The 24,156-nt window shown below is 45.7% G+C and overlaps 1 protein-coding gene across 1 annotated transcript in view; it reads left to right on the plus strand.

The window, feature by feature from the left end:
- Window positions 1-24,156, plus strand: part of PCSK6 (proprotein convertase subtilisin/kexin type 6) — a 147,262-nt gene that overhangs the window by 65,504 nt on the left and 57,602 nt on the right. Inside the window, exons 11-15 of the mRNA XM_008068524.2 lie at window positions 367-467; window positions 5,356-5,459; window positions 7,231-7,348; window positions 16,961-17,149; window positions 21,332-21,468. Of these exons, the coding sequence (XP_008066715.2) occupies window positions 367-467; window positions 5,356-5,459; window positions 7,231-7,348; window positions 16,961-17,149; window positions 21,332-21,468 (649 nt within the window). The remainder of the gene's footprint in view (window positions 1-366; window positions 468-5,355; window positions 5,460-7,230; window positions 7,349-16,960; window positions 17,150-21,331; window positions 21,469-24,156) is intronic.

The raw sequence follows: 24,156 nt of genomic DNA on the forward strand, positions 1-24,156 counted from the left end.
CTATGGAGGTCCCCTCTTGGTTCTACTTTGTCTTACCTGTTTCTCTGAACATGCTTCTGCAATAGTAAAAGAATGAGCTCACTGAGATGTGCCCCCAGCTGCTTGTCTTCTCCCTGTCATGTCTCCCTGTGTCACCCCAAGGTTAGCCTGTTCCTGCAGCGGGCCCACATCTTGCACACAAGAGCAAAGCGAATCAGCCATGAGTACCAGATGCTGAGACCCATGGTTGCTGAGATGTGTTTGCCTGACACCTTTTCGGTTTCTGGGACCCAGGCCGCCAATTAGTGGCATCAGGAATAGCCTTGCCTACTCCAGAGCAGCCTCTCTGCTGCTGCCGCTGCCTCACCATGCCACCCTCTCCCCCAGGTCACCACGGATCTGCGTCAGCGCTGTACCGATGGCCACACTGGGACCTCAGTTTCTGCCCCCATGGTGGCTGGCATCATCGCCTTGGCTCTAGAAGCAAAGTAAGTTCCCACTTTTCTTCCTTTCTTATGCTATCTTTAATGTCTATATTGTGGTAAAATACATATAATGTAAAATTTATTATTTTAACCATATTTAAGTGCATGGCTCAGTGGCATTAAGCACATTCACATAGTTGTGCAGCCATCACCACCATCATCCCCAGAACTTTTTCTTCTTCCCACTGAAACCGTGTGTCCAGTAAACACTAACTGCCTGTATTAGTCACCTCAGGCTGCCATAACCTAATACCAAAGCCTGGGGGGCTTAAACATCAGAAATGTATATTCTAAGCATTCTGGAGTCTGGAAGTCCTGGGTCAAGGTGTCAGCAGGGTTGGTATCTTCTTGGCTTTTGCTCATGATACCAATAAACTAGATCAGGGCCCACCCTAATAATCTCATTTTCCCATAATTACCCATTTAAAGGTCCTATCTCCAAATATAGTCACATTCTGAGGTCCTGGGGCTAAAGAATCAACATATGAATTTTGGAGGGAACACAATTCAGCCCATAACTCTCCCCATTCCCTCCCCTCAGCCCCTGCCAACCACCATTCCACTTTCTGTCTCCGTTAATCTGATGACTCTAGGAACCATGTATAAGTAGAATCACATAGGATCTGCCCTTTGGTGACTGGCTTATTCACTCAGCCTAGCATCTTCAAGGTTCATCCATGTCATAGCATGTGTCAGAATCTCCTTCCTTTTTAGGCCATTCAAATGGCTGGGAAGTGACCCTTTCCCTTTGGGGGACACGGGGTCCTGAGCCCGCCTCCTGTTCTGCACCTCACACCAAAACCACACTTTAGGGCGCCATGACTTCTATTTAGGAACTTTTGTTTATAAGTTGACAATAAAATGATGATGCTTTGTTTGCTGGAAGCCAAAGAAAAATTCTAGAGTTGTTCATGTGTAGATGCATCAGAAAGAAAACAAGTTCCCTGCCCATGCAATCATGGAGTCACAAACAAATGGTCGTTTAGACATCAGAACCAGTGCAGAAGAGCCCAGCCCTTTGCAGCAGTCATTGGTTGTAGATGAGTTTTTAAGTAATTCAAACAGAATGTTTGGGATGCTTCAATTCTCCTAATTGGATGTTTGCATGTTGATTCGCACAAGGCCAAAGAGCATAACACTGAAATGCTACCCATTTAACCAAGAAACCGTTCGATATTTTTCATTTCCAGGCCAAAATGTTAGTTTCTGTATCCTGAGGCTGTTTTGAAACATTCTAAATAATTAGTTACTTGTGTGGAAAGTTGCATTCACATACTTAGCAATTCATTGCTCTACATTTTCTTTTATCCCTTATTGGAAACATGCAGGGAGCTAGATAGAAAACAAACGCCTGCTTCGTGACAGATCACCCATGAAACTTGGTCCACGGGCATATGGAAGCTCAGGTTGTCACCTTTCTCATCACTTTAGCCCCTCTGTGGAAATTTACAGATGGAAAATCAGGCAAGCCGTTAAAATCAAGTCAACTTAGAGAATTTTAAACTTAGAAGATTGGTCAAGGAAGGAACAAATGCTGTCTGGGAAACTGAAAGCCTGATTTTGGAAAATCTGGAGCTTGAGACAGTTCATGCATAGGCAGCATGGCCTCAGGGTTGCCTTCTCTCTTGGTTTACTACAACTGTAGAGGGAACCAGGGAAAAGCCAGATGGTCCTGGGGCACCCAGGCAGGCCTGCAGACAGCATGTGACAAGAAGGAGACCTCCACGTGTAAGAATTGTTCAAAGATGGTCTCAGTCTGGGGCAGTCTTGGTGCTTCCCATCAGTCACCTTCTTTATCAAAAACCATTTCTTAGATGTATTTTCCAAACACTTAAATTTGTAATTGTGTTACCAGAATCAAAAATGAAATGGGTTTCTTCATAAAAAATAAATGGTTTCTAACTTTCTCCCTTTCTGGACCCATTCTATTTTTCCCTCTGAAACTTGTGCTTCCTGGCATCTAAATGCTAGACTTCCAGATAGACTGGCTTTAGCCATCCTTGAGGAGGCCCTACTGACATACAGCAGTAACTTGGCAGGTGGCACAGCCAACACGCGGTGTGGACACATTGGCTCTGTCTGAACTCCAAAGCCTGTACCTGTGACCTCTCCACTAGAGTGCACGTTCTTGTGCTGCTCAGAGCCTGGGAATCCTCCCTTAGCAATGAGGTTGACCTGCAGGAGGGGCAACAGAGAAGGGAGGAGAGCAGGTCAGCCTGTGCCAGGGAAAGGCCTGGAGACTGAGCCTCTGGACATGAATAGGACGAGACCTCAAGGAGGCCAGTGACCAGCCAGAAGCAGCATTAGTGAGAGCAGGGGAAGCTGTGGCTGGGGCCTGGAGAGTGTGAGCCCCTAGGAAGGGTTGCACTCCAAGACTCATTCTATGAGGGTGAGTTTCTCATAGGAAATGGGCAAAGAGTAGGACTGTAAGATGGAGCTGCCACTGTGGGAAACAATATGATGGTTCCTTGAAAAAATTAAATGTAGACTCACCACACAACCCAGCAATCCCACTTCTGGCTACATCTCCAAAAGAATTGAAAGCTGGGACTCAAACAGATATTTGTTCACCCATGTTCATAGCAACATTGTTCATAACAGCTGAAAGATGGAAGCAGCCCAGGTTTCCATGGATGAATGAATGATAAACAAAATGTGGTGTATACATACAATGGAATATTCTTCAACCTTAAAAAGGAAGGGAATTCAAATACATATTACAATATGAATGAACTTCAGGGACATTATGCTAAGTGAAATAAGACAAATACTGCATGATTCCACTTATATGAGGTACCTGGAGTAGTCAGCGTCATAGAGACAGAAAGTAGAGTGGTGTTTGCCAGGGGCTGGGGAGGGGGTGGGAATGGGGAGTTGGTGTTTAATGGGTAGAGTTTTAGTTTGGGAAGATGAAAAAGTTCTGGTGATGATGGTTGCACAACAGTGTGAATGAACTTAATGCCACTGAGCTACACACTTAAAATGACTAAAATGGTAAATTTTGTGTGATAGACATTTTATCACACACACACAGCATGGGCAGTTGGAAAGATGACTGGGGACATGGTCAGGGCATCTCCGTCATGAAGAGGATGAGGGCTGAGCAGCACTTTAACATCTGCCTCCTGTGTCCATGGTCCTCCTTGGCAGCAGCCCCTCCAGTCCCACTTTGTCCCATGTTCCCAGGTTCACATTCATTGTAGGTACACCAGGACACAGTATGCTTCCCCAGTAAACACACACACACACACACACACGGAGTGAGCTCCTGGAATAGGCCTGAGGGTTGTTCTGGTCATCTTCCCCATGAGTCCCGAAAAGAGAGTCTGGAAAGATAGAGTGTGTGTTTGCAATATTAGGAAATGAGAGTCCTGTACACAAGAGATGCTTGTTCATTCTTGGTTAATTTTCTGATTGATTGAAAGGTCATAGGTATATGTCAACTTAGTAGACTAAAAAAGGAATAAAAGATCCATAAATATTTATCTGTCAAATTATAGGTGAAACCACAAACCTATATATCTTTGTTTTCACTCAGCTGTTAGTTTGATAGAGCAAAATATATTTCTTTGATTAGTGATTCATATGTAGATGTTATACATACCATATTTTAAAGCAGTCTAGCAGAAAGCTTGCATGTTCAAATATCTAGATTTCATAAAAATTAATACTAACTAGAAGAAAGGAGTAATGATCTTATTTTATTCTACTGTCTGCCTAGAAATAGCATGAAAAAGTACTGTATTTCATTGGATTCAAGATGCCATAGGTTATAAGATACACTCTTTTTATGTACCAGAGAAACCAGAAGTCCTGCCAGTAATACAACACTTCCATCTCTCTTAGAGTTTTTATAATTATTGAAGAGTTCTTTTAGGCCTGAAGTATTTAGACCTGGAACTATTTAGATCTGGAAGTGACAATATGAATAGCTGGGACCAAGGTCAGCACTCCCAGGCAACTTAACCAAGTCCTGATTGCTGTGGAGGGACTTATAAGAGGCATCAAATCATAAGATGGATCTGGATTTCAGAGGTGTTTAAAAAAAAAAAAGGCAGGCAGGCCTGACATTGGCTAATGCCTATAATCCCGGCACTTTGGGAGGCCAAGATGGGAAGATGGCTTGAACCCCAGACTTTGAGACCAACCTAGGCAACATAGCAAGACTTCATGTAAACTAAAAATAAAAAAAATTATTAGCTAGACATGGTGACACATGCCTATAGTCCCAGCTACTCAGGAGATTGAGGCTGAGGTGAGCCATGATTGTGTTACTACACTTCAGTCTGGGCCACAGAATGAGACTCTGACTCAAAAAAGGCAAGAAAAAGTATCTTAAAATCAAGAGCAATATTATCTGTGTATTTACATTAGCAGGCATATGCTCTTTTAATGAAATGTTTCTACTTTGCCCCAAAATGAAGATTTTGTAAATTTAAAATTACATGTGAAAATCTTGAATTATAATTCATAGCCAGTGGGTCTGATAGAATGGGGTCTAGGCTGATCGTGACTTGAGCATAGTCTTGTGCATATGCTCATTATGGTGAAGAATAACCTTAAATACTTGGTAAACATTTACTATTCCATGAAACATCCTTTCTCTACTTTCAAATTTCCTGTATGGCCCCATACAAACTTAGATGAAGCTTGGCAGCAAGGCTAGGCTTTTAATGCCTACGGATTTTAAGTCACTTATTGTACTATTTTTTTCTCGGAATTTAGTTGCTGGAAACTGTCCCTTACAAAGAGGTTGTGAAATAAACCCTTGACAAGGAACGGAGTCCTTTAGCCTGAGGGGCTTGCTCCAGTTCAGACTCCACCTCTGAGCGGCCTGTGTGGCTGTCGGCATGACCTATGTAGGCTCCAGCGTTCTGTTGTGTCGTTGCAGCAGCCAATTAACCTGGAGGGACGTTCAACACCTGCTAGTGAAGACCTCGCGGCCGGCCCACCTGAAAGCGAGTGACTGGAAAGTCAACGGTGCTGGCCATAAAGGTGCGGTGGTGGTGTCCGGGTGGACCCCTGGGTATCCCTTAGAATGTGTAGTAAGGAGCAATATGAATTCCTTAAAAGGAATCCCCAAATAGCATTAATTGTGTCATAAGAATTAAAAACACATATGCAGCAATTAACAAAGGTATCCTGTAACCCCGCACTGTCATTAAGGGAGATCCCTAAGGTGAGAGAGTCCAGAGTTCCCTAAACTCCGTGCTTCGCCACATCCAGGGACCACCTATACCAGTATTTACTTAATAGTTCTTGTTAAGCTGAGAACAGTGACACTTTCCTGTAGCCCTGGTTACTAGGGAAGTTGAGGCAGGAGAATCGCTTGAGTCCAGGAGTTCACGGCCAGCCTGGGCAACACAGCAAGACTACATTCTAAAAAAAGACAAACAAAACAAAAACTGACTTTCCCCCTTTTATTATATAAATGTATTTTAAAAGGAAGCTTTACTACATTTAATTAATCATGGGTTTATAGGAAGTTTTATATATATATACATATATTTTTTCTAATGTACATTAAAAGAAATCCATAATTATTAAAAGGAATGATTGTTTGTGGCCACCTAAGGGCAACTCGAATTCTTAGCCCTGAGTAGCTCTGTGATTTTGAAACTCTCCCTCAGTTTCCTCATCTGTACAGTGAAGACATTGAGACAGTTATGTAAGTTATTTTGTAACTATAAAACTTCCATTGGCCAGCTTTTATGTTATTAAAGTAATTCATAGGACAGTGGGCCTCCACCTCCAGCCCAGCCTGGTACAGAACCAGGGACCATGGAACTCAACCCACAATCAGGGCTGGATTAACCTAGATATTTGAGGCCTCTGGAGCAAGTAATTAGAGGCTTGTGCCCCTGGCATTGTTTGTCTGACTTCTTACCAGAGATACTGAAAGAGATTTCATTCACTGAGCCACTGTATGTTAGGGAGGACTTTCTTTTTTTTTTTTTAACTTTTTTGAAACTCAGGTCTAACTATTTTGACACCAAGTCTGATACAACAATCTATAAAATATAGATCAAGCATTGTTACCCTAAGTGCCCAGGGACATTCCTTTTAATAAGGAGGCCATTGATTGGGCCTAATTCGTCTTTGTTTTGCAGGAATGTTGGTGGTAGTGGTGTGCTGTAACAGGAGCTGACCCACATTTCAATTTTGGCCTAATTAAGTAGGAAAATAGATTGTATCTAGTTCTCGACCTTGCCTCTTAAATTAAACTTTGAAATTCTCCTGCCTTGGCCAAATTAAACACTGGCTCAGGCCGGTTCCAAGCCTGGCTATGTGCACTGCTGCTTTCCCCGGACACCCTGGGAACTCAACAGAGGAGGAAAATGGCTAAAAAAGATGAGTGCAGCCCTGCTATGTTGTGGCTGCATGAACCAAGAGGCCTTATTTTGTGTCTCTTGTCTGATCTAAGATCCAGGGAGCACAGATGCCAACTCTCCTTTTAATGTAAAGAAATCGCCCTCATCTCAAAAAAGAAAGTCTGAGACCCTCTCGACACTTCTGCTCTGCACCAAACTGGGATGCATTTCCTGGCCCTCACTCCTTACCTGCATTGAAGGAGTTGGTTTCGGAGAGAGAACCAAGCAGCTAGGCCCCTTGAGCAGCCCTAGAGGGGCTAGGCCTGTGGCCTGTGGCCCTCAGGAGTCCTCAAGGTGACACAGTAGGTCTGTTCTCCGTGGAAGCCCAGCTGAATGCAGAGCTGTGCTCCTAGGAGAGGCAGGAGAGCCTGGCTCTGAAGGACCTGTCTTTTCAGTTAGCCATTTCTATGGATTTGGCTTGGTGGATGCAGAAGCTCTCGTCGTGGAGGCGAAGAAGTGGACAGCTGTGCCGTCACAGCACATGTGTGTGGCTACCTCGGACAAGAGGCCCAGGTAAGGCTCTGCGGCAGCACTGGTGACTCCTCAGACCCATTGGGTTGGGCCTGATTCTGCTATAAGGTGTTGTAGGGAAGGTGTTTACACATGCATTCCTGTGCGCATGTGTGTATACGTGGCAGTGCGTGTCTATACACATCTGCATTTTCTGTTATGGATCATGCAGCTGGAGAAAGAATCGCTTCTTAATCCGCAACTGTGTCGAGGCTTTCTCCTCTTCTGCATCAGAATGCTCCATGGTAGCGAGTCAGACCCTTGCCTGAAGACCTACGCCTTGGTATTAGAAATTCTTATGCATGATGTTTTTCAGAGATCTGCCCTGCCCATCCAGGTGAAATGAGCAGCAGCCAAACATGTCCTTTCCGTCACGCTCCGCTGGAGGTTGGAGCCATAGCTCCAGCCCAGCATTCTTGCCCTGAGAGCCCGTAGTATGAATCCATCTGCATGGGGAGAGGTGGCTGAGTCTGCCACTTCTCTGTTGCAGGGTAAAATCAGCTGTAAAGTAAACCAGAAAGCCAGAGCCCTACCCATTAGGGGAGTAAATCAGATTATTCTTCTGAATTCTGCTGTTGCCGCTGTCTTTTTTAAGAAGGAGAATGGTGGGAATTTCTCTAGGCCTTGGTATCTGATAAAGAGCAGAGTTAGAAAAAGAAGCGATGCTGTGACTAAAAGTGATACATTGCTTGATCAACAAATACAGATCACTCTCTGTAGATTGTCTCTTCCCTGAATATGCTTATGTTCTCATAATATGCTCTCTTGCCAAACACTGTTGAGAAAAGTGTTTCTCATGGATGCCTTGCATAGGATAGGAATTCAGAAAGTACTTGCTGGCTGAATCGCTGGATGAGTAGCCACAGAAGGGTCTTTTAAAAGATTACCTTTCCATCCTGGAAAATTGCGCAGACTGACCACTTGGTCACTTCAAGGCCTGCAGGTCACCCAGACAGCAGGCAGGTCTCACTCTTGACTTTGTAAGGCATCAGTTCCCTGAGGAGCCTTACCTAGTCAAACTTGAAAGCAAGTGGGAGATTCTCTGAGATAAAGGAGGCCTTTTGCCTTCTCTGGCTTTGTTTGTTGAAAAATGCCTGCAACCCAGAGAATCAAACGTTAAGTGAGGGGAGGCTGGGCTCGGGTCTGTTCCTGACCCGTGGGGCTGCCCTCTGGCCTGGCGCCGTGGCCTGGGCCTCACTGGTCTCCCTGTCAGGGCGACTCCTGAATGAAGCATTCTTCTCCTGCCAGAAATCGTTTTAAGATGGTAGAGTGGTGCCTAGGTGGCGAGTGGTTGTTTTTATTTTTATTTTATTTTGTTTTTTAAGTGAAAGCACACAGAGTCTAGACAGCACAGGTCGAGGAAACCCGCCGTAACATACAGTATGACATTGTTCCTGTCCTTTGAGGAAAGTAAAGACTCTACAAATTCCAAGAGGGGGGAAGAATCAGACTTCTGTTTCTAAAGAAAAATCATCTTTTACCTTTAGCAGTTTCAGACTCTTTCTGGAATATTCAGCCAACCTACTGTCTCAAGCCACTTGCTAGCTCCACAGCTTGATGGTTCCCGAGGACATGGGGCCTCTGGCAAAGAAGCAGTGTTGCCGAGTGGAGCTGGTGCCACGTGTCCACTGCTGGGCTTCACTTTCCTGGGGGAGCTCCGGCCACTCTGCTGCTGAGCCTGCCTTCCTGTCGTGGTCATCTCACCAGGGCTGGGTATGGCCAGTTTCCCTCACGGGTATTCTTGTTAGCTTTGCCCCGACTGTTTGGATCACTTGGCTTAAAAATGAAAAGGAAACGTTCCCACTTCTGATTTCCCTCTTCTCGCTGCTGCTTCTCCATGTGCATTTCTCCATTCAGCTGTCTATTCTCTCTGCCTCGTTCCAGTTACTTCCTCTCATTGTGGAATCCTAGGACTTTGCGAATGTCCCAACCCCCCAGACATGGTGAAGAGCAGAACCGGGGGTGACGGGAGCACGTGCACAGCTCCTCGTGTTCCCACCCTGTGTGTGTCTGTGTATACTGCGTGGGATAGGGTTACTGGCCCTCCGTCTTGAGCAGAAGGGAAATGCCACCCTGATGGGACCAAGGATCAGAGAAGTATGTTCATTGGATGTTAAATACAGGAGCCCTGGAAGGCACTGTGGCCATGCCTGCCACTGTCTACAATGGTGTCACACAGGGTCCTGAGTAAGGGGGCTGGGGTGTTGATGCATCCACCCCTTTGGCCATGTGCAGGGGCGGAATGAAGAGCCCTGACATCTCTTTCTGTCCTCAACCCTAGCTGGGCTATGTTCTTTTCCTGGATATGGTCATGGTTCAGGGGAGACCGGTTCTGTGGTCAGTTACAGGATGAGTCAGATGGACCACCCTTTCTGCGAATCCCTCCTGCACCCAATCTGTGCTCAGAAACTAGCATGGCATTCATGGTGACCTGAATGACTGCACACCATCTGTGACCAGTTGTCCCTGGTGTCTCCCTGTTGAACTCCTCTCTCTAATGCTGCCCCAGCAGATACATCATAGCCCTGGCCTCTCCTTGGTTATACTCAGATGTAAAGGAGCAGAAAAGCCACCAGCGCAGTACAGTAAGGGCTACCGAGGAGAGAGTGGGGCACACCAGGCACAGTCCCCTCAGGGGGAAGCTGTTATTGGTGCTCTGTCATTTGAAGAAGGGCCAAACATAGTGTAAAAAAGGACCAGCCAAAAGGGGATCCCAAGTGATACACTGGCAATTCTCATCTGGACACTGCACATCTCGGGACTGTGGGGTTTAGGATTAACCTGTCTCTGACTAGATCCACCTGAGAGAGTCCCTAGGAGCATGGAGAAGGCCAGGGAGACCACCAGGAGAGAGGGGACCACAGAGGTGGGGTGGGCATGGGTGAGGATTAAGGGGCCCAAGGCACTACCAGATCTTGCCAAGGTGCCTCTTGCTGCCTGGCATCCCCCTCGACCCAGAACAGACTGAACCCCCAGATCCGAGGCTGTGGCATCTGAGCTGCCTCTCCAGGAGCCCACATGGGGTGAGGTCTGTCTCAGGCAGCTGTCAGTGAATGCTGAATCTAAATGCAGAGGCAAGGGGAAAGCACTTGAACAAAATGACAGGTGCTTTTGCAAAAGAGAGTGACTTGCTAGAGTCCTCCAAGGTGGTGCTGAATGGAAGTATGAGCTGCACCTGGGCCTCTGCTATGGTATTTAAGCATGTGTCGATCAGAGGCATGCCAGCCTGCTCCTGGGCACACACGGCTTGCATCTACTTAGAACCTTTCTTCAGTTAAAATAAATGGGACCATGACCAGTGACATCTGCTTGAGCAAAATTATTTTAAAATCTGTGTGAATTAAATAGAGAAGTATAAAATTGATACTTTTATAGCTTTTCTTCAAGTGAAAAAGAAAATTAGGCTTAATATAAATCCTATGAATGAAAAAGAGGTCTTGCTATTAAGTATCGTCTTTGGCCCTTTGGATTTTCTAGCCATTACTTCTCTTGCTTCTTTAAAAACTCTGACTCCTGTGAAACGGTTTGTGATATCCATGACTCCCAACTCAATATTGGAAAGATAACAACAACAAAAGAGCCTTTTAAAGCAACGTAAAGCAATAAGAATGTAGCTATACATCGTTAGTTTTGCTGGTTTGGAAAGTTATCACCCAGACAGACTAGTTTGGCCTGTCCTTCATTTAAAGATCTCTCTCTCTCTCTTTCTCTCACTTTCTCTCTCTCTCTTCTCTTCTCTTTTCTTCTCTCTCTCTCTCTCTCTCTCTTTCGCTCTCTCTCTCTCTCTCTCTCTCACACACACACACACACATTAACTAATAATGTCAGTCCCAAAAGCCAAAGTATTGCTTTGAATATCTCTAAAGCAGATAATCTATTTACAGATGTTCTGGAATTAACTCTGGATTAACCACATACTACTTACTTTTCTGACATTTCACTTACTCCACACTGCATATCATGGTCATTCAAAAGCAACTCTACTTATAAAGACATATGACCATGAATGATAGGTAATGGATAATGATTATAAAAGCATTTATTATGTATTAGGCATTGTTCTGCACACTTTACATAAGAATCTCCAACAAAGGTACAAGGTTTGGCTACTATTTTATCCTCATTTTATAGATGAAGAAACTGAGGCACAAAGGAGTTAAGAAACTGGTCCAGGTTGAGGTGCTGCAGGGCTGAGCTTCTACCATAGGCTGCCTGTCTTTTCAGAGTCACCCTTGCTCCTCTAGCTGGGAACTCAGGCAGCAGTGAACCAAGGAGAGTAACCTGCACGTGCCCAGAAGACCTTCCCTTCCTTCCCTCGGTGTCCCTAGCTGGGCACACTGCCTTCGAGGACAGGAAAGCCCTTGGGCTCTGGCTACCTGGAGGGTCCTTCAGCCTTGACCAGGTGCCAGCACCCAGAAGCCAGCCCCTGGTGGTTCACCTGCAGCAGATTAGCTTACCAAGCAGGCGAGGCCAGGTGCCACAGCGGCCTGATGGCGTACCGGTGTGGATCAAACACCCTCAGCCTGACTTGCTGCTATGCTCAAGTACACAGCCTGGTTTGACATCATTACAGAAATCGACAATTCCCTCTTTCCTTTGTTCTCTCTCTAACCTATGCAGATTTCCTCCACTCTCCCATCCTCTTCCTGTCTTACCCAGCCCTTCCCTCCAGGGCATCTGACCTTTGCGTACCTGGGTACCGTATAAGGCCATGGCTTCTGGCTTCTGGCTTCTGGCTTCTCCTATGGGGCCATTATTATATAGGGCATGGCTAGGTCCTCAGAAAGCTTGTAGGGTGCTGTGCAGTCCTGCCCTGGGAGTGACCATACTGGGCCCACCACATTTGTCCTGCCTTCTGATGCCCCTTGCAGGCTCTAGTGAGCTTCACCAGCTGCCTGTGTTCCTGTAGCCCTTGCTCCTCCTACCTTGATTTTGAAACAAATTCGTTTTCCCCAAATTGCAAAGACTACTTTTAAAATTAGGGTTTGAATTTGAATACAATTGATTCTTGTTATTCATAATAGTTATGTTCTATAACTCTATGAAGTCGCTATTAACATGGAGTTAGCAAATTCTGAAGCATTGCTCCTAGAGAAGATACAGGGTTAGGCTCTGCCAGCCTCTGGTCACATCTTTGTCAACCGACCAATACAGAACCCTATTTTATGTGTGTGTTTTTTAAGACACTTTATTCAGCATATATTGTTAATCCATTGACAGTGAACAACAGCACTGTAATTCATGCCTGAACATATCTGACATGTGTTTTTTCCACAAGGCACACAGCAACCTTCTTGCACTTAGGGATACTAGACAACACTTTAGCACTGCGCTTGGGGGCCATTTCAAACAGTGAAGTCACCAAAACACACACACACACACACACACACACACACACACACACACACATGCATACACAAAAAAATGAAAAAAGACTATAGCACTAAATAGACTGTGAAACGAACACTTGTTGACTGCAATAAAGAAGTGCTGCTTGTTTGACCTCAGCTAGGAGTGTGCACATTGAGTGATTAAAATATTTTGTGACTGCACAAAATATCCACACATGACACAAAAGTGCCACAAGTGTTGATTTTGGGGATGCAAATAAATTGTAACCATTAAGTGAGTATGCAAATATGGAATCTGTGAATAATGAGGATTGACTAAATACTTTATTACCTTTTTTACTTCCCGTCAGGTTGAATCTTAGACTCAGAAGTCACATTTACAACCAGCTAATTCAGCTCCCTCATTTCACATAGAAGAAAAATGTCTGCCATAAATTTAAACATTATATATTAAAACATCTTATAGCCCAATTAATCATAGACAGCATTGTCTAAATTAATGTACCAGGTTATCTGCTTTTTTTAAGTTAAATTTTATTTCTGGCCTAAATGGTGTGCTATGGCTTGATAACCAAAAGTAATTTCATTTAAGAAAAATTTTCAGTTTAAACTAATATAAATAAGAAAGTCCACAGATTAGTGAAATAACCTACCTCAGACCTTCCTGTCGAGAATGTTTATCCTAGAACATAGGTCTGAGGAGAGACTCGGAAGTATCTTGCTGTCCTCACACAGCGCTCTGTGCCTTCCAGCAAACCAAGTTGCTGTGCTATAGCTTAATTTGACAAGTCTATCCTAGTTAACACCTCTCCACTCCACTCACTCCTGTTAGCAGGCTGGTGAAAGAGTTTCCTGGGTGACCTTCTTGTTGACCTTCTGCTGTCATGAGCCTCAGCTCTTCAGCTGCCTCCTCTGCCTCAGCCAGCTGCCAAATGCAGCAGAGGGGAGGGTCCTGCTGTCTTCTGATTCATGACCTTAGAAGAGTCTCATGAGGAACTGGGCCTAGCCCAGAGCTTGCCCCAGCCCTGCAAATGCTTTGTGCGAGGATCCAGATTGGCCCATGAAGCCAAGCTGGAGAGAGGCCTTCAAGAGGGGAAGTGAGATGTACTAACTCGTAGGAACCTGCCAGATGGAACAGGAAGACACAGGGAGAGTTGGAGGCTCCGGAGGCAGAGGGCTTCAGCTCATGGCCCAACTTCCTCACTCTTCCCTGACACTTGGTTACTTGAAGTATTTATTTTTGACTCCCAGTGTTACTCTGATGCCATAAGACTCTAAGTGTGATTTTAACAAATTATGAACTTTTCTTCATCTTCATGAGATATCGCACTGGAGAAAACTAGAAGGAGACTGACACATGAGTGGTCTGGAGATCCTGGGAAGCTGTTAGATCGGCTGCTGTCAGTAACCCTCCCTCTGCCTCCTCAGGAGAAGGGAGCAGTTTGGATGAGTTGAGAACATCTGGAATGACGAGTCATCAATGCCGAAATGTGATTCTACAGGACACTCTAATTACAAGTCACTTCCTTGTAATTAGAGATCTTTTCCAAGTCTCCCTGGCTTCAGCATTATTCAGTCTACAGATGGTCTTATGGGATCATTTAGTTCCTTGGGTTCCTCTAGAGTCCTAGGAAGATGGTTTTATGTACTCAGATGACAGTTTCAGAGTTTAATTGCAGAAGAAGCTTTTCTGTTATCATAGGAATGGTAAAATCTTTCTAGATCAGTTTTCATGATTAAAGTACAGCTTAGCTGTATTCGTTTGAAAAGGATAATCCTTGCACTTTGCAGTTGACATGCATTTTCTGTGCTATCTTTGAAATAACTGTAGAGTGGAAAGTAACTTTGATTTTTTTTTTTCATTGACTTCCGCTTTATGTCTTGAAGATCCTTAAAAGTGATGACTTTTGATATTTGGCTTCCCTACTTCTTCTTGGAGTTTCTATCTGAAATACAGAAACATTTTAGTTCAGTTATCATGAAACATTTTGAAGCCTCCTCTTTTGTTCCTTAAGAAAATTTTAAAATCTCCTAATTTGAGATGTTAGGTTATTTGTTTCAATGACAACAGCCAAAATAAAATGTGTGGGGGAGCTAACCGTGTATAAGGAAGTTAATAACTCACTGTACCTGCAGTGGCTTCCTAAGAACTTGCAGAGGAGGAGTCTGGTGGCCTGCGACTTAGCGATTTCATGGATAAGAGTTTTCACATAAAATTGTTACAGTTAGCAGGCTCTGGCTTCTAGCCCCCAGGTGAGGGGAATGTCTCTTGGCTTTGAAAACCTAACCCAGAAAGGCCATTAACTCCCAAGGGAGGTAAGTGTTGCCCACCCCCCACCCCCAGCTCTCTGCAGGCAGTAGCACTCACTCCCTGTGGACTAGACTCAGCCCCACCTTCCTTACCAGCAACTGGAGTGAGTCCCTTAGCAGGAATCAGAGGGTCAGATGCAAGAGGCTTTAACACTCTTAGCCAGATGATTTTTTTTTTCTGCAGGTATTGACATTGTGGTTAGGCACAGGGTATCACACAGGTGAGGGATGAGGTTGGCTGTCTTTTCTTTTACCCTGTTCCTGTTCTCTTAAATCCTGTACTTTATCAGTGAGATTAAGGTGTCCTCCATAGGATTCCAGGTCTATTTCTAGAACAGGTTGATTGCTTTCTCTGCCAGTTAGCAAATGGTTGGGAAGTAGGGACAGTGTTTTCACTTCTGTTTAAATAGCTTTTGTTTCTGTTTCAGCTTGATCTTGCTAGTCAGCCCTGATAAGGTGTTCAAAGTTCGAGGGTGTAGGGTTATTCCTGGGTCTTGGGGTCTTGACTGGGAGTCACATTTTGAAGCTCCAGGGGAACCCCAACACACCCACTTTGCATTCTTAATGAGGAGTGGAGGTTGGGAGTATGGTCGAACGCTTCACCTGGAGATACGCATGTACCCTGCAGGACCTGGAAAACTCTGGAGATTTCTCTGGTATTCTGCATCTGCCACAGCAGGGCTGGCTGACTGGAAAACACTGACAGTAAAACTTGGGAGAAGGCAATGAAAGAAGTCAGCATCTCTAAATCAATTGGTGGTGCATGCAAAGCATGTTTTCAAATATTTACAGAGTCTCCAAGGGCATTACATCACTGTTTATAACTGTTTTGATTGTTTTTTATGACTCAGGCCCAGTAGAGACAAGCAGTATAATTCCTGAGAGGCTCTGAGCATATGCTTTGAGCCTCCCGAGCAGAGAGTCGGGCATAATGGGAAAAGCGCTCCTGTAATCAGCCGAGCCCAGTCGTGTGGTGGGAATTGTTAATTTACTGCTGGGCAGTGGTGGGTCTGCACCAGAGAATGCCATCCTTCTTCAGTCTATGAATCATGGGCATGAGGGGGTCTGGGTGGAGGAGATGTAAGTCCTGCTAGCCCAAAATAGGCAAGATGACCCAGCCAGGAGGCAGGAGAAGCACTTGGGTACAGACCACATCTGCTTTGTCTGGGGAGTGTGTCAGAAGATTCAAGTAGAAATGACTCTTGAGTGATTGGGGCCTCGTGTGTGTCATCAGATTTCATCCCATAAGGTAAAACTGTCCTGGGTTTTTTAAGAGGACCATTGTCCATTTCCATCACAGGGCAGGACAGGGAGGGGACCCAGGGCTTGATGCAGGGAACATGCCAGCATGAGAGGACAGACTCTGAGTGTATTCCTTGAGTGTGGCTCCATGCAAGCACCCTTGCCAGTCACATGGAACTGAGGTCGAGCCAGCAGGCTCAGCTCTGGGACCTTGAGTCCCACTCCACCTCTCTTTTGCTGCACCTTGAGTGCGGTCCTTAACATCTCTCTGGATTAAATGGGTTAGTCCTCATAAATTATCAGGCCAGTGTCTGACTATTGTTATTCAGCATTATGACTTCTGTTTTCAGGGCCGGTCTTTGAAACCTAGCGGTGGGATTTCAAAGCTCTGCAGACCAAATGCAGTGGAGAAAGCGAGTTGGCCAAATACCACTTAAGGGAAGCCGCCTCCTGGGCACCCAAGGGGCCCAATCCCTGGGGACCTTGGCCCAGGTCTACACATTCCTTTCAGTCTCTGTACACAAATTCCAGAACCATAAACATCTTCTGAGCAGGTGACATAACTCACAGTGGATCATCCAAGAGTAGACATAAGGCGGTGGCTGCTGTTTCTTGGGGTCTCCAGAACCCAGAGGCCACACTGGGCCCTCTGTGTGGGTGATCTTCAGTGACCCAGGTGCAGGTCCTGAGCACCTCCCTCCTCCTCCCTCAGGAGCATCCCCATAGTGCAGCCGCTGCGGACCACATCTCTGACCAGCGCCTGTGCCGACCACTCGGACCAGCGGGTAGTCTACCTGGAGCACGTGGTGGTTCGCATTTCCATCTCGCACCCGCGCCGGGGAGACCTCCAGATCTACCTGATTTCTCCCTCAGGAACCAAGTCTCAGCTCTTGGCAAAGAGGTAAGGCAGGGCAGGCCCAGGAGGACGGGACTGGGCTCTCTAGGGTTGACGCTGCTCTGCTCGAGGGCTCCACCCAGTCCGAGCCCACAGCATCCCCACAAGGCACCTGGCACATGGAAGGTACAGCAAGTCCTTCTGGCAGCTTCCATCCTCTTGGAGATTCTCACGTGTAGACCCCACAAATCTTTAAAGTAGCTCCCTGGGCCGGGCTCGGTGGCTCAGCCTGTAATCCCGTGCTTTGGGAGGCCGAGGTGAGTGGATTGCCTGAGCCCGCGGGTTTGAGACCCGCCTGGACAACTTGGCGAGACCTCATCTCTACAATAAATAAAAAAAAATTAGCCAGGCGTGGTAGCGCACACCTGTAGTTCCAGCTACTTGGAAGGCTGAGGCAGAAGGATCGCCGGAGCCCAGCAGGTTGAGGCTGCGGCAGCCGGGAGCGGCCACTGCACTCCAGTCTGGGCAACAGAGTGAGACTCCAGCTCAGAAAAAAAAAAAGTAGCTCCCTGAAACCTTGCCTTCAGAAAGGTCCTGGAAAGCATTCCCATTCAGAAGAAATGACAAAGGAGTTGTTCTGTCTTGTTTTGTTGTTTAGTGGCAAAGTGTGTGGAATTCTGGTTATGCCATAATTGCCCTTAGATGTGCATTGATCATTTTGATCCTAGCCAGTTGACCTTCAAATGGGGAGCATTGTGTGGCCCCCAGCCCCCAGCTCTCCCACCCAGTGGTCCACCTTCAGAACCTGTACCCATGGAAGCCTGATTCCCAGAAGACACGTGTTTGGATGGGATGTGGGGAAGACACTCCCAGGCCATTCTCTGCCTCCCTCTAGCCTAAGCACTTATGCTCAGACAGGGACTTGGAATTCTGCAGCTTTGTGGGTGGATTGTGGAAGGCTATGGAGTCATTTCTTCACTAAACTTAGAAACCAGGAAAAGTACATTGGTGCATTCTTATGATTTGCAGGTAATTAGAATGAAAGAGTTTATGGGAATTTAGAGGCTCTGGGGGTTGTTTGGCGTACTTTTTTATCTCTTCTAGCTAAGAGGCATAGGGAGAAAAAAGGTTTCATAGAAAAATCACCATTTTCAGCTTCTTTTGTAACAAGAATTAGTAACTATGTCCCCTCCTGCCACAGGAAGCACTCCAAGACCACTGCCCTGTACACTGGACTGTAGCCCCCATTCCACACTTGCCTGCTTCAGGCCCACTTGGCTTGCTTGGTGACCTGCCTGGATTTGTGGCTCTTACCTGGGCTATAGGGAGCCAGAGAGATTCAGAAACAAGGGAGTCTAGTGAAGGCTTTCAAGGCCGGGCAGAAGTTGGGAGTTGTTCTTTCTGAACCTCCTTCAGCCCTCTCCACCACTGCTGGGCTTTGCATAAGACAGAGAGATTGACTTGCAGGCAGACAGGACCATTGTCTAAAGGAGTGAGGGGCAGTGTTGTGCCCTCCACACCTCTGCCTGGCAGCCTGGTCCCTCTGCAGCGTGCAAGATGAGGCAGTGGCAGCTGGCAATGGGCCCAGCACCAGCCTGTCCTCCGTGCACTGGAATTATCCCTGCAACAAGACCTGGCCACCAAGCTCAGCCCCTGCTGTGTTCTGCTTTCATAACTCAAGAGCAGCACAGGGCACCCCCCGCCCGCTGGGAGACCCAGCCATACACTGTCTCTGCCTGTGGGTGGCCAACACAGGTGTGAGCAGTTCAGGGTGCCAGCAGGCATGCTGCAGCCTGATGCTGATGTGCTCCTAGTGTTTGTTTACTTGCTTTCCTTAGTTTCAGAGATTTCCTCTTAAAGTTCTCATTTCTAGCATTTCTTGGAAAGTGGGATGCTTTCCAACACTGAGACCCATGTTCTCTGCACTCACTGGACCAAGCTGGGCACATAGGCAAGTCTGCCCCCATGCTCCTGGTCCTGGCACCAGCCCCAAGTCTGAAGGTAAAAGGTTCTTGGGAAGCCCGGCAGAGTGGTGTGCAGGCACAGGTGGTGGCCCAGCTTGACTGAGAGCCCGTGGTAAGGCTTGGAGCCTGGAGCAATAGGTGGCAGGCAGGTGGGGCAGCACTGACCTTGGAGACCTCAGGCCACACCCCTGCTCCTTCACTTCCCAGCTGGGCTCCCAGCAGCCAGTCATTTCGCTTCTCTTTTTTCATCACCTCTGAAAATATCACCTCACTCATCAGTTAAACAGTAGGAATGTTACAAGAAGCAAATGTGATAATATAGATAAAAATGCTTGGCATTGTCCCTGACGCAGGGACCTGGATGCCCTTTGTGGTCTGTGTATGCCCGGCCACCTAACCCACAAGAACCTTCCAGAGCCCCAGCCTCCCCTCCCCCACAGCCCTGTTTTCCTGCCCTTCTCATGTCCCTCCTGCTCCAGTCTAGCCTGTGAGCCCCTGGTATAGAAGAGAGCCGGTCCTGCCAGCTTATTGGGATCCACCCCTTTTGCTAGGTTGTGCTGTCCCTGTGCCATCAAGGGCTTCAAAAAACTGCTCTGAGGCTACTCGGCCATCACCTGAGTCTCAGGAATTTGTTTTTTTCTAAGGCAGACTTTGCGATTATATCAAGAGTGTTTGTATTTGAGGATGGATTACCTTCCACTTTTCTTCACATCCTTCTTACTTCGGCACTTTTCCAGGTTGCCAAATTTCTTAACTAAGGCTGCGTTGACTTTCTTTAGTACCTCAGCACTTGAAAGACAGTCTGTCCTTGTTGTCTTCCTAGCGTGTCGGGTTCAACTTGGCTCTGTGTGTAAAAAAAACAGCCTTGACCTTTGCCATTTCTTAGATATTTTCTCCCACTATTCCCCATGCAAAGAATGTTCCCTTAAACATTTGCATACATCGAGTGTTCACAGAGCCCCCAGATTGGAAATCAAATCTTACGTCATGCAAAACTTACATATTTGAATTTCTGATGAGGAATAAAAAGCCTTATGTTTAAAAAATTGTTATTCCAAAATAGAGATAAGAAATTAGATTATAAAGAACGAGTAAGAGAAAAGAACCTGGAATTGTCTGTCCCCCCGGAGGAGAGAGAGTTCCTTCTGAAGACGGCCCTGGGTGGAGGAGGAGAGAGGGCATCGATTAGTTGTTTCTTGATTCTGCTTGAAAAATACAAGGCTGAAGGCCCAGGGGCTGTGGGAACCGTTGGTAAAGACTTTCCAGTCTGGAAGGGCAAAGGGAGGCACATCAGAACCTGCTGGGAGGTGCGGGAGCCTCCGTCTCTCCTCCTCCCCTACCCCTGCCGGGGGTACCTCCCACCCACACTGAAAAGCAGCCAGGCCTGCCATCGTCAGCTCCCCCAAAGGCGGCTATTGAAACCAGTTAAGCCCTGGAGATGGAGGAACAGAATTTTCCCTGCAAGTTTGAATAGTAATCCATTTTTCCTCATTTGTGTCTTCTGGAGAACAGTGCACAGAGCTGGCTCTAAGACGGGTGTGGATGCTGCATTCACCCCACACGCAAGTGTTTTGGAAAGGCTTCCTCTGTGAACACCCTTTGGGCTTCAGTGGAAGGGTCACATGGCCCAGGCTCTCTCTGTCTGCTTTTGTGCATCCAGGCGCTGGGGGCATGGGCCGTGCTCCTGGTCCTAGCACCAGCCCCAAGGCTGATGGTAAAAGGCTCTTGGGAAGCCCAGCAGAGCAGTGTGCAAGCACAGGCGGTGGCCCAGGTTCTTCAGGAAAGTGATGACCTCATAAACTCCTGCTGGTGGTAGAAAGAATGTAGACTGAGGAGTCAGGATGCCCCCAGCTTAACTGGTTACTGGTGGTTGGACCTGCAGCAAACCAGTACACTTGGGATCTCTGTCTACAAGTTAGGAGGGGAGAGAGGAGCCCACTGCAGATGGAATCCCCATCTTCTACTAGACTATATGAGGCCTGCCCACCTCTCAGAATGTTAAGGAGGTCCAGGGAGGTGATGGAGAAGGAGATATTCTGCTGTAAGAATTTGAAAGAATAGTCAACATTTTACCTGCACCCTTTGCCCTTGCATTGGCTAAAGGTCACGCCCCCTTTCTCCTCTTCTCACCCCTGCTACCCAGGGATTGTACTCCAGCTAGATTGTACTGTCTCCTAGGGAATAATTCCTCCAATGCAAAGAGAGTCCTCCATGGGGCTGGCCTGTCTGCCCAGCCAGCCAGTACCAGGACCCTCTTTTTCTGATACTGCATCTCCAATTGCAGATTGCTGGATCTCTCCAATGAAGGATTTACAAACTGGGAATTCATGACTGTCCACTGTTGGGGAGAAAAGGCTGAAGGGCAGTGGACCTTGGAAATCCAAGACATGCCATCCCAGGTCCGCAACCCGGAGAAGCAAGGTCAGTGGCTCTCAAGAATTTTATGACAGCTTTTGCATTTCAATGCTTTGATTAACTCTTGGACCTTAAGGACAGTGTCTCTGGTGATTCTTTGTTTTGTAGAGGTAAAATTCACACACCATAAAATTCACTATTTTAGCCATCTTAAGTGTACAATTCAGTAGCTTTTAGTACTCTCACAGTGTTGTGCAGCCATCACCACTATCTCATTACAGAACATTTCATTCCCCCAGAGGAAAACTCCATATCTTTAAGCACTCTCTCCCCATTCCCTCCTCTCCTCCCAGTTCCTGGTGACCCCTAATCTACTTACTGTTTCTATGGATTTACCTCTTCTGGACATCTCATATCAATGAAATCATAGTATATATGGCCTTTGGTGTCTGGCTTCTTTTACTTAGCATAATGTTTTCAAGGTTCATCCATGTTGTAGTATGCATCAGAACTTTATTCCTTTTATGGCTGAACAGTATTTCATTGTATGGATATATCACATTTTTTTGTCCATTAATCCGTGATGGACATTTGGGTTGTTTCTACTGTTTAGCTGTTGCAAATAGTACTACCGTGAGCATCTGTGTACAAGTTTTTGTGTGGACCATATGTTTTTCTTTCTCTTATATACCTAAGATTGGAAATGTCAGGTCATATGGCAACTCTATGTGTAGCTTTTTGAGGAAAAGCCAAACTGTTTTCCACATTGGCTGCATTGTTTTACATTCCCACCAGCAGCGTATGAGGGGTCCAATTTCTACACATCCTCAATAGCACTTGTTATTTTCTGTTTTTATTTTTAAAATTATAATCCTTCTAGTGAGTGTGAAGTGGTATTTGTGGTTTTTATTTGCATTTTCCCTGATGACTAATGATGTTGAGCATCTTTTAATGGGCTTATTGCTCATTTGTTTATCTTCTTTGGGGAAATGTTTATCCAGGTTTTGCCCATTCTTAAAATTGAGTTGTTTGCCTTTTTGTTGTTGAGTTGTAGAAGTACTTATCAGGTACATGATTTGAAAATATTTTTTCCCATTCTGTGGGTTGTTTTTTCAATTGCATTGTGATGTTCTTTGATACACAAAAGTTTTAATTTTGATGAAGTTCAATGTATCTATTTTTTTTCTTTTGTTGCTTGTCATATTTAAGAAACTGGTGCCTAACTCAAGGTCACAAAGATTTACTCCTATGTTTCTTTTTAAGAGTTTTATAGTTTTAGCTCTTATATGTAGATCTTTGATTTATTTTTGTGTATGGTACTAGGTAGGGATTCGAATTTATTCTTTTTCATGAGGCTATCCAATCATCCCAGCACCATGTGTTGAAAAATTATTCTTTTCCCCTTGGATAATCTTGGTAATCCTGTTGAAAATTCAGTTGGAGCTGGACTCGGTGGCTCAGCCTGTAATCGCTTTGGGAGGCTGAGGTGAGTGGATTGCCTGAGCCCGCAGGTTCGAGACCCGCCTGGGCAACTTGGTGAGATCTCATCTCTACAATAAATCAAAAACTAGCCGGGCGTGGTAGCGCGCGGCTGTAGTTCCAGCTACTTGGAAGGCTGAGGCAGAAGGTTCACCAGAGCCCAGCAGGTCAGGCTGAGGTGACCGGGAGTGGCCACTGCACTCCAGTCTGGGCGACAGAGTGAGACTCCAACTCAAAAAAAAAAGAAAGAAAATTCAAAATTCAATTGGCCATGGATCTCTAGGGATTTATTTCTGGACTCTCAATTCTGTTCTATTGGTCTATGTATCCATCCCTTTGTCAGCATCACATTGTTTTGATCACTGTAGCTTTGTAGTAAATTTTGGAAATCGTAAAGTGTGAATCCTCCAACTTTGTCCTTTTTCAAGATTTTTTTTTTTACTATTTTGGGTCCCATGCAATTCCATATGAATTTTAGGATCAGCTTGTGCTTTTTTTTTTAATAGTTATGATTTTGATAGAAATTGAATCTGTAGATCATTCTGGGAGATACCAACACCTTAACAATAGTGTTTCAATCCATGAACATGGAATGTTTTTTTATTTATTTAGCTTTTATTTAACTTTATTCAGTGATTTTTTAAAATAGTTTTTTAGTGTTCAAGTCTTTCACTTCTCTGGTTAAAGTTGTTTTTAAGTATTTTACTCTTTTTGATGCTCTCGTACATGGAGGAGTGGTTTTCTTAATTTTGTTTTCAGATTGTACATTTCCCTGGTAATTCTTATACCCTTTTCTAACTCCTTTTGGATAATAATCAATCATTTATTTAACTGATCTCTACTGAATGCCAGGCACTGATCTAGATGATGGGGTTTACAACCAAGAAAGAAAATTGGAATAACCAGCAAGTCTGATTTTTTTTTTTTTTTTTTTTTTGAGTTGGAGTCTCACTCTGTCGCCCAGACTGGAGTGCAGTGGCCACTCCCGGCCACCGCAGCCTCGACCTGCTGGGCTCCGGTGATCCTTCTGCCTCAGCCTTCCAAGTAGCCGGAATTGCAGGCATGTGCTACCATGCCCGGCTGATTTTTTGATTGATTGTAGAGATGAGGTCTCACCAAGTTGCCCAGGCAGGTCTCGAACCCGCAGGCTCAGGTAATCCACTCATCTCAGCCTCCCAAAGGCGTGGGATTACAGGCTGAGCCACCGAGCCCGACTGCAAGTCTGATTTTGTAGTCCACCATGAAGGTCTCTAAACTCTTTCTGTTGCAATCTCT

This window comes from Carlito syrichta, unplaced genomic scaffold (genome assembly GCF_000164805.1).
Source record: "Carlito syrichta isolate Samal-C Ts95f unplaced genomic scaffold, Tarsius_syrichta-2.0.1 Scaffold311144, whole genome shotgun sequence".
Classification (NCBI taxonomy): Eukaryota; Metazoa; Chordata; class Mammalia; order Primates; family Tarsiidae; genus Carlito; species Carlito syrichta.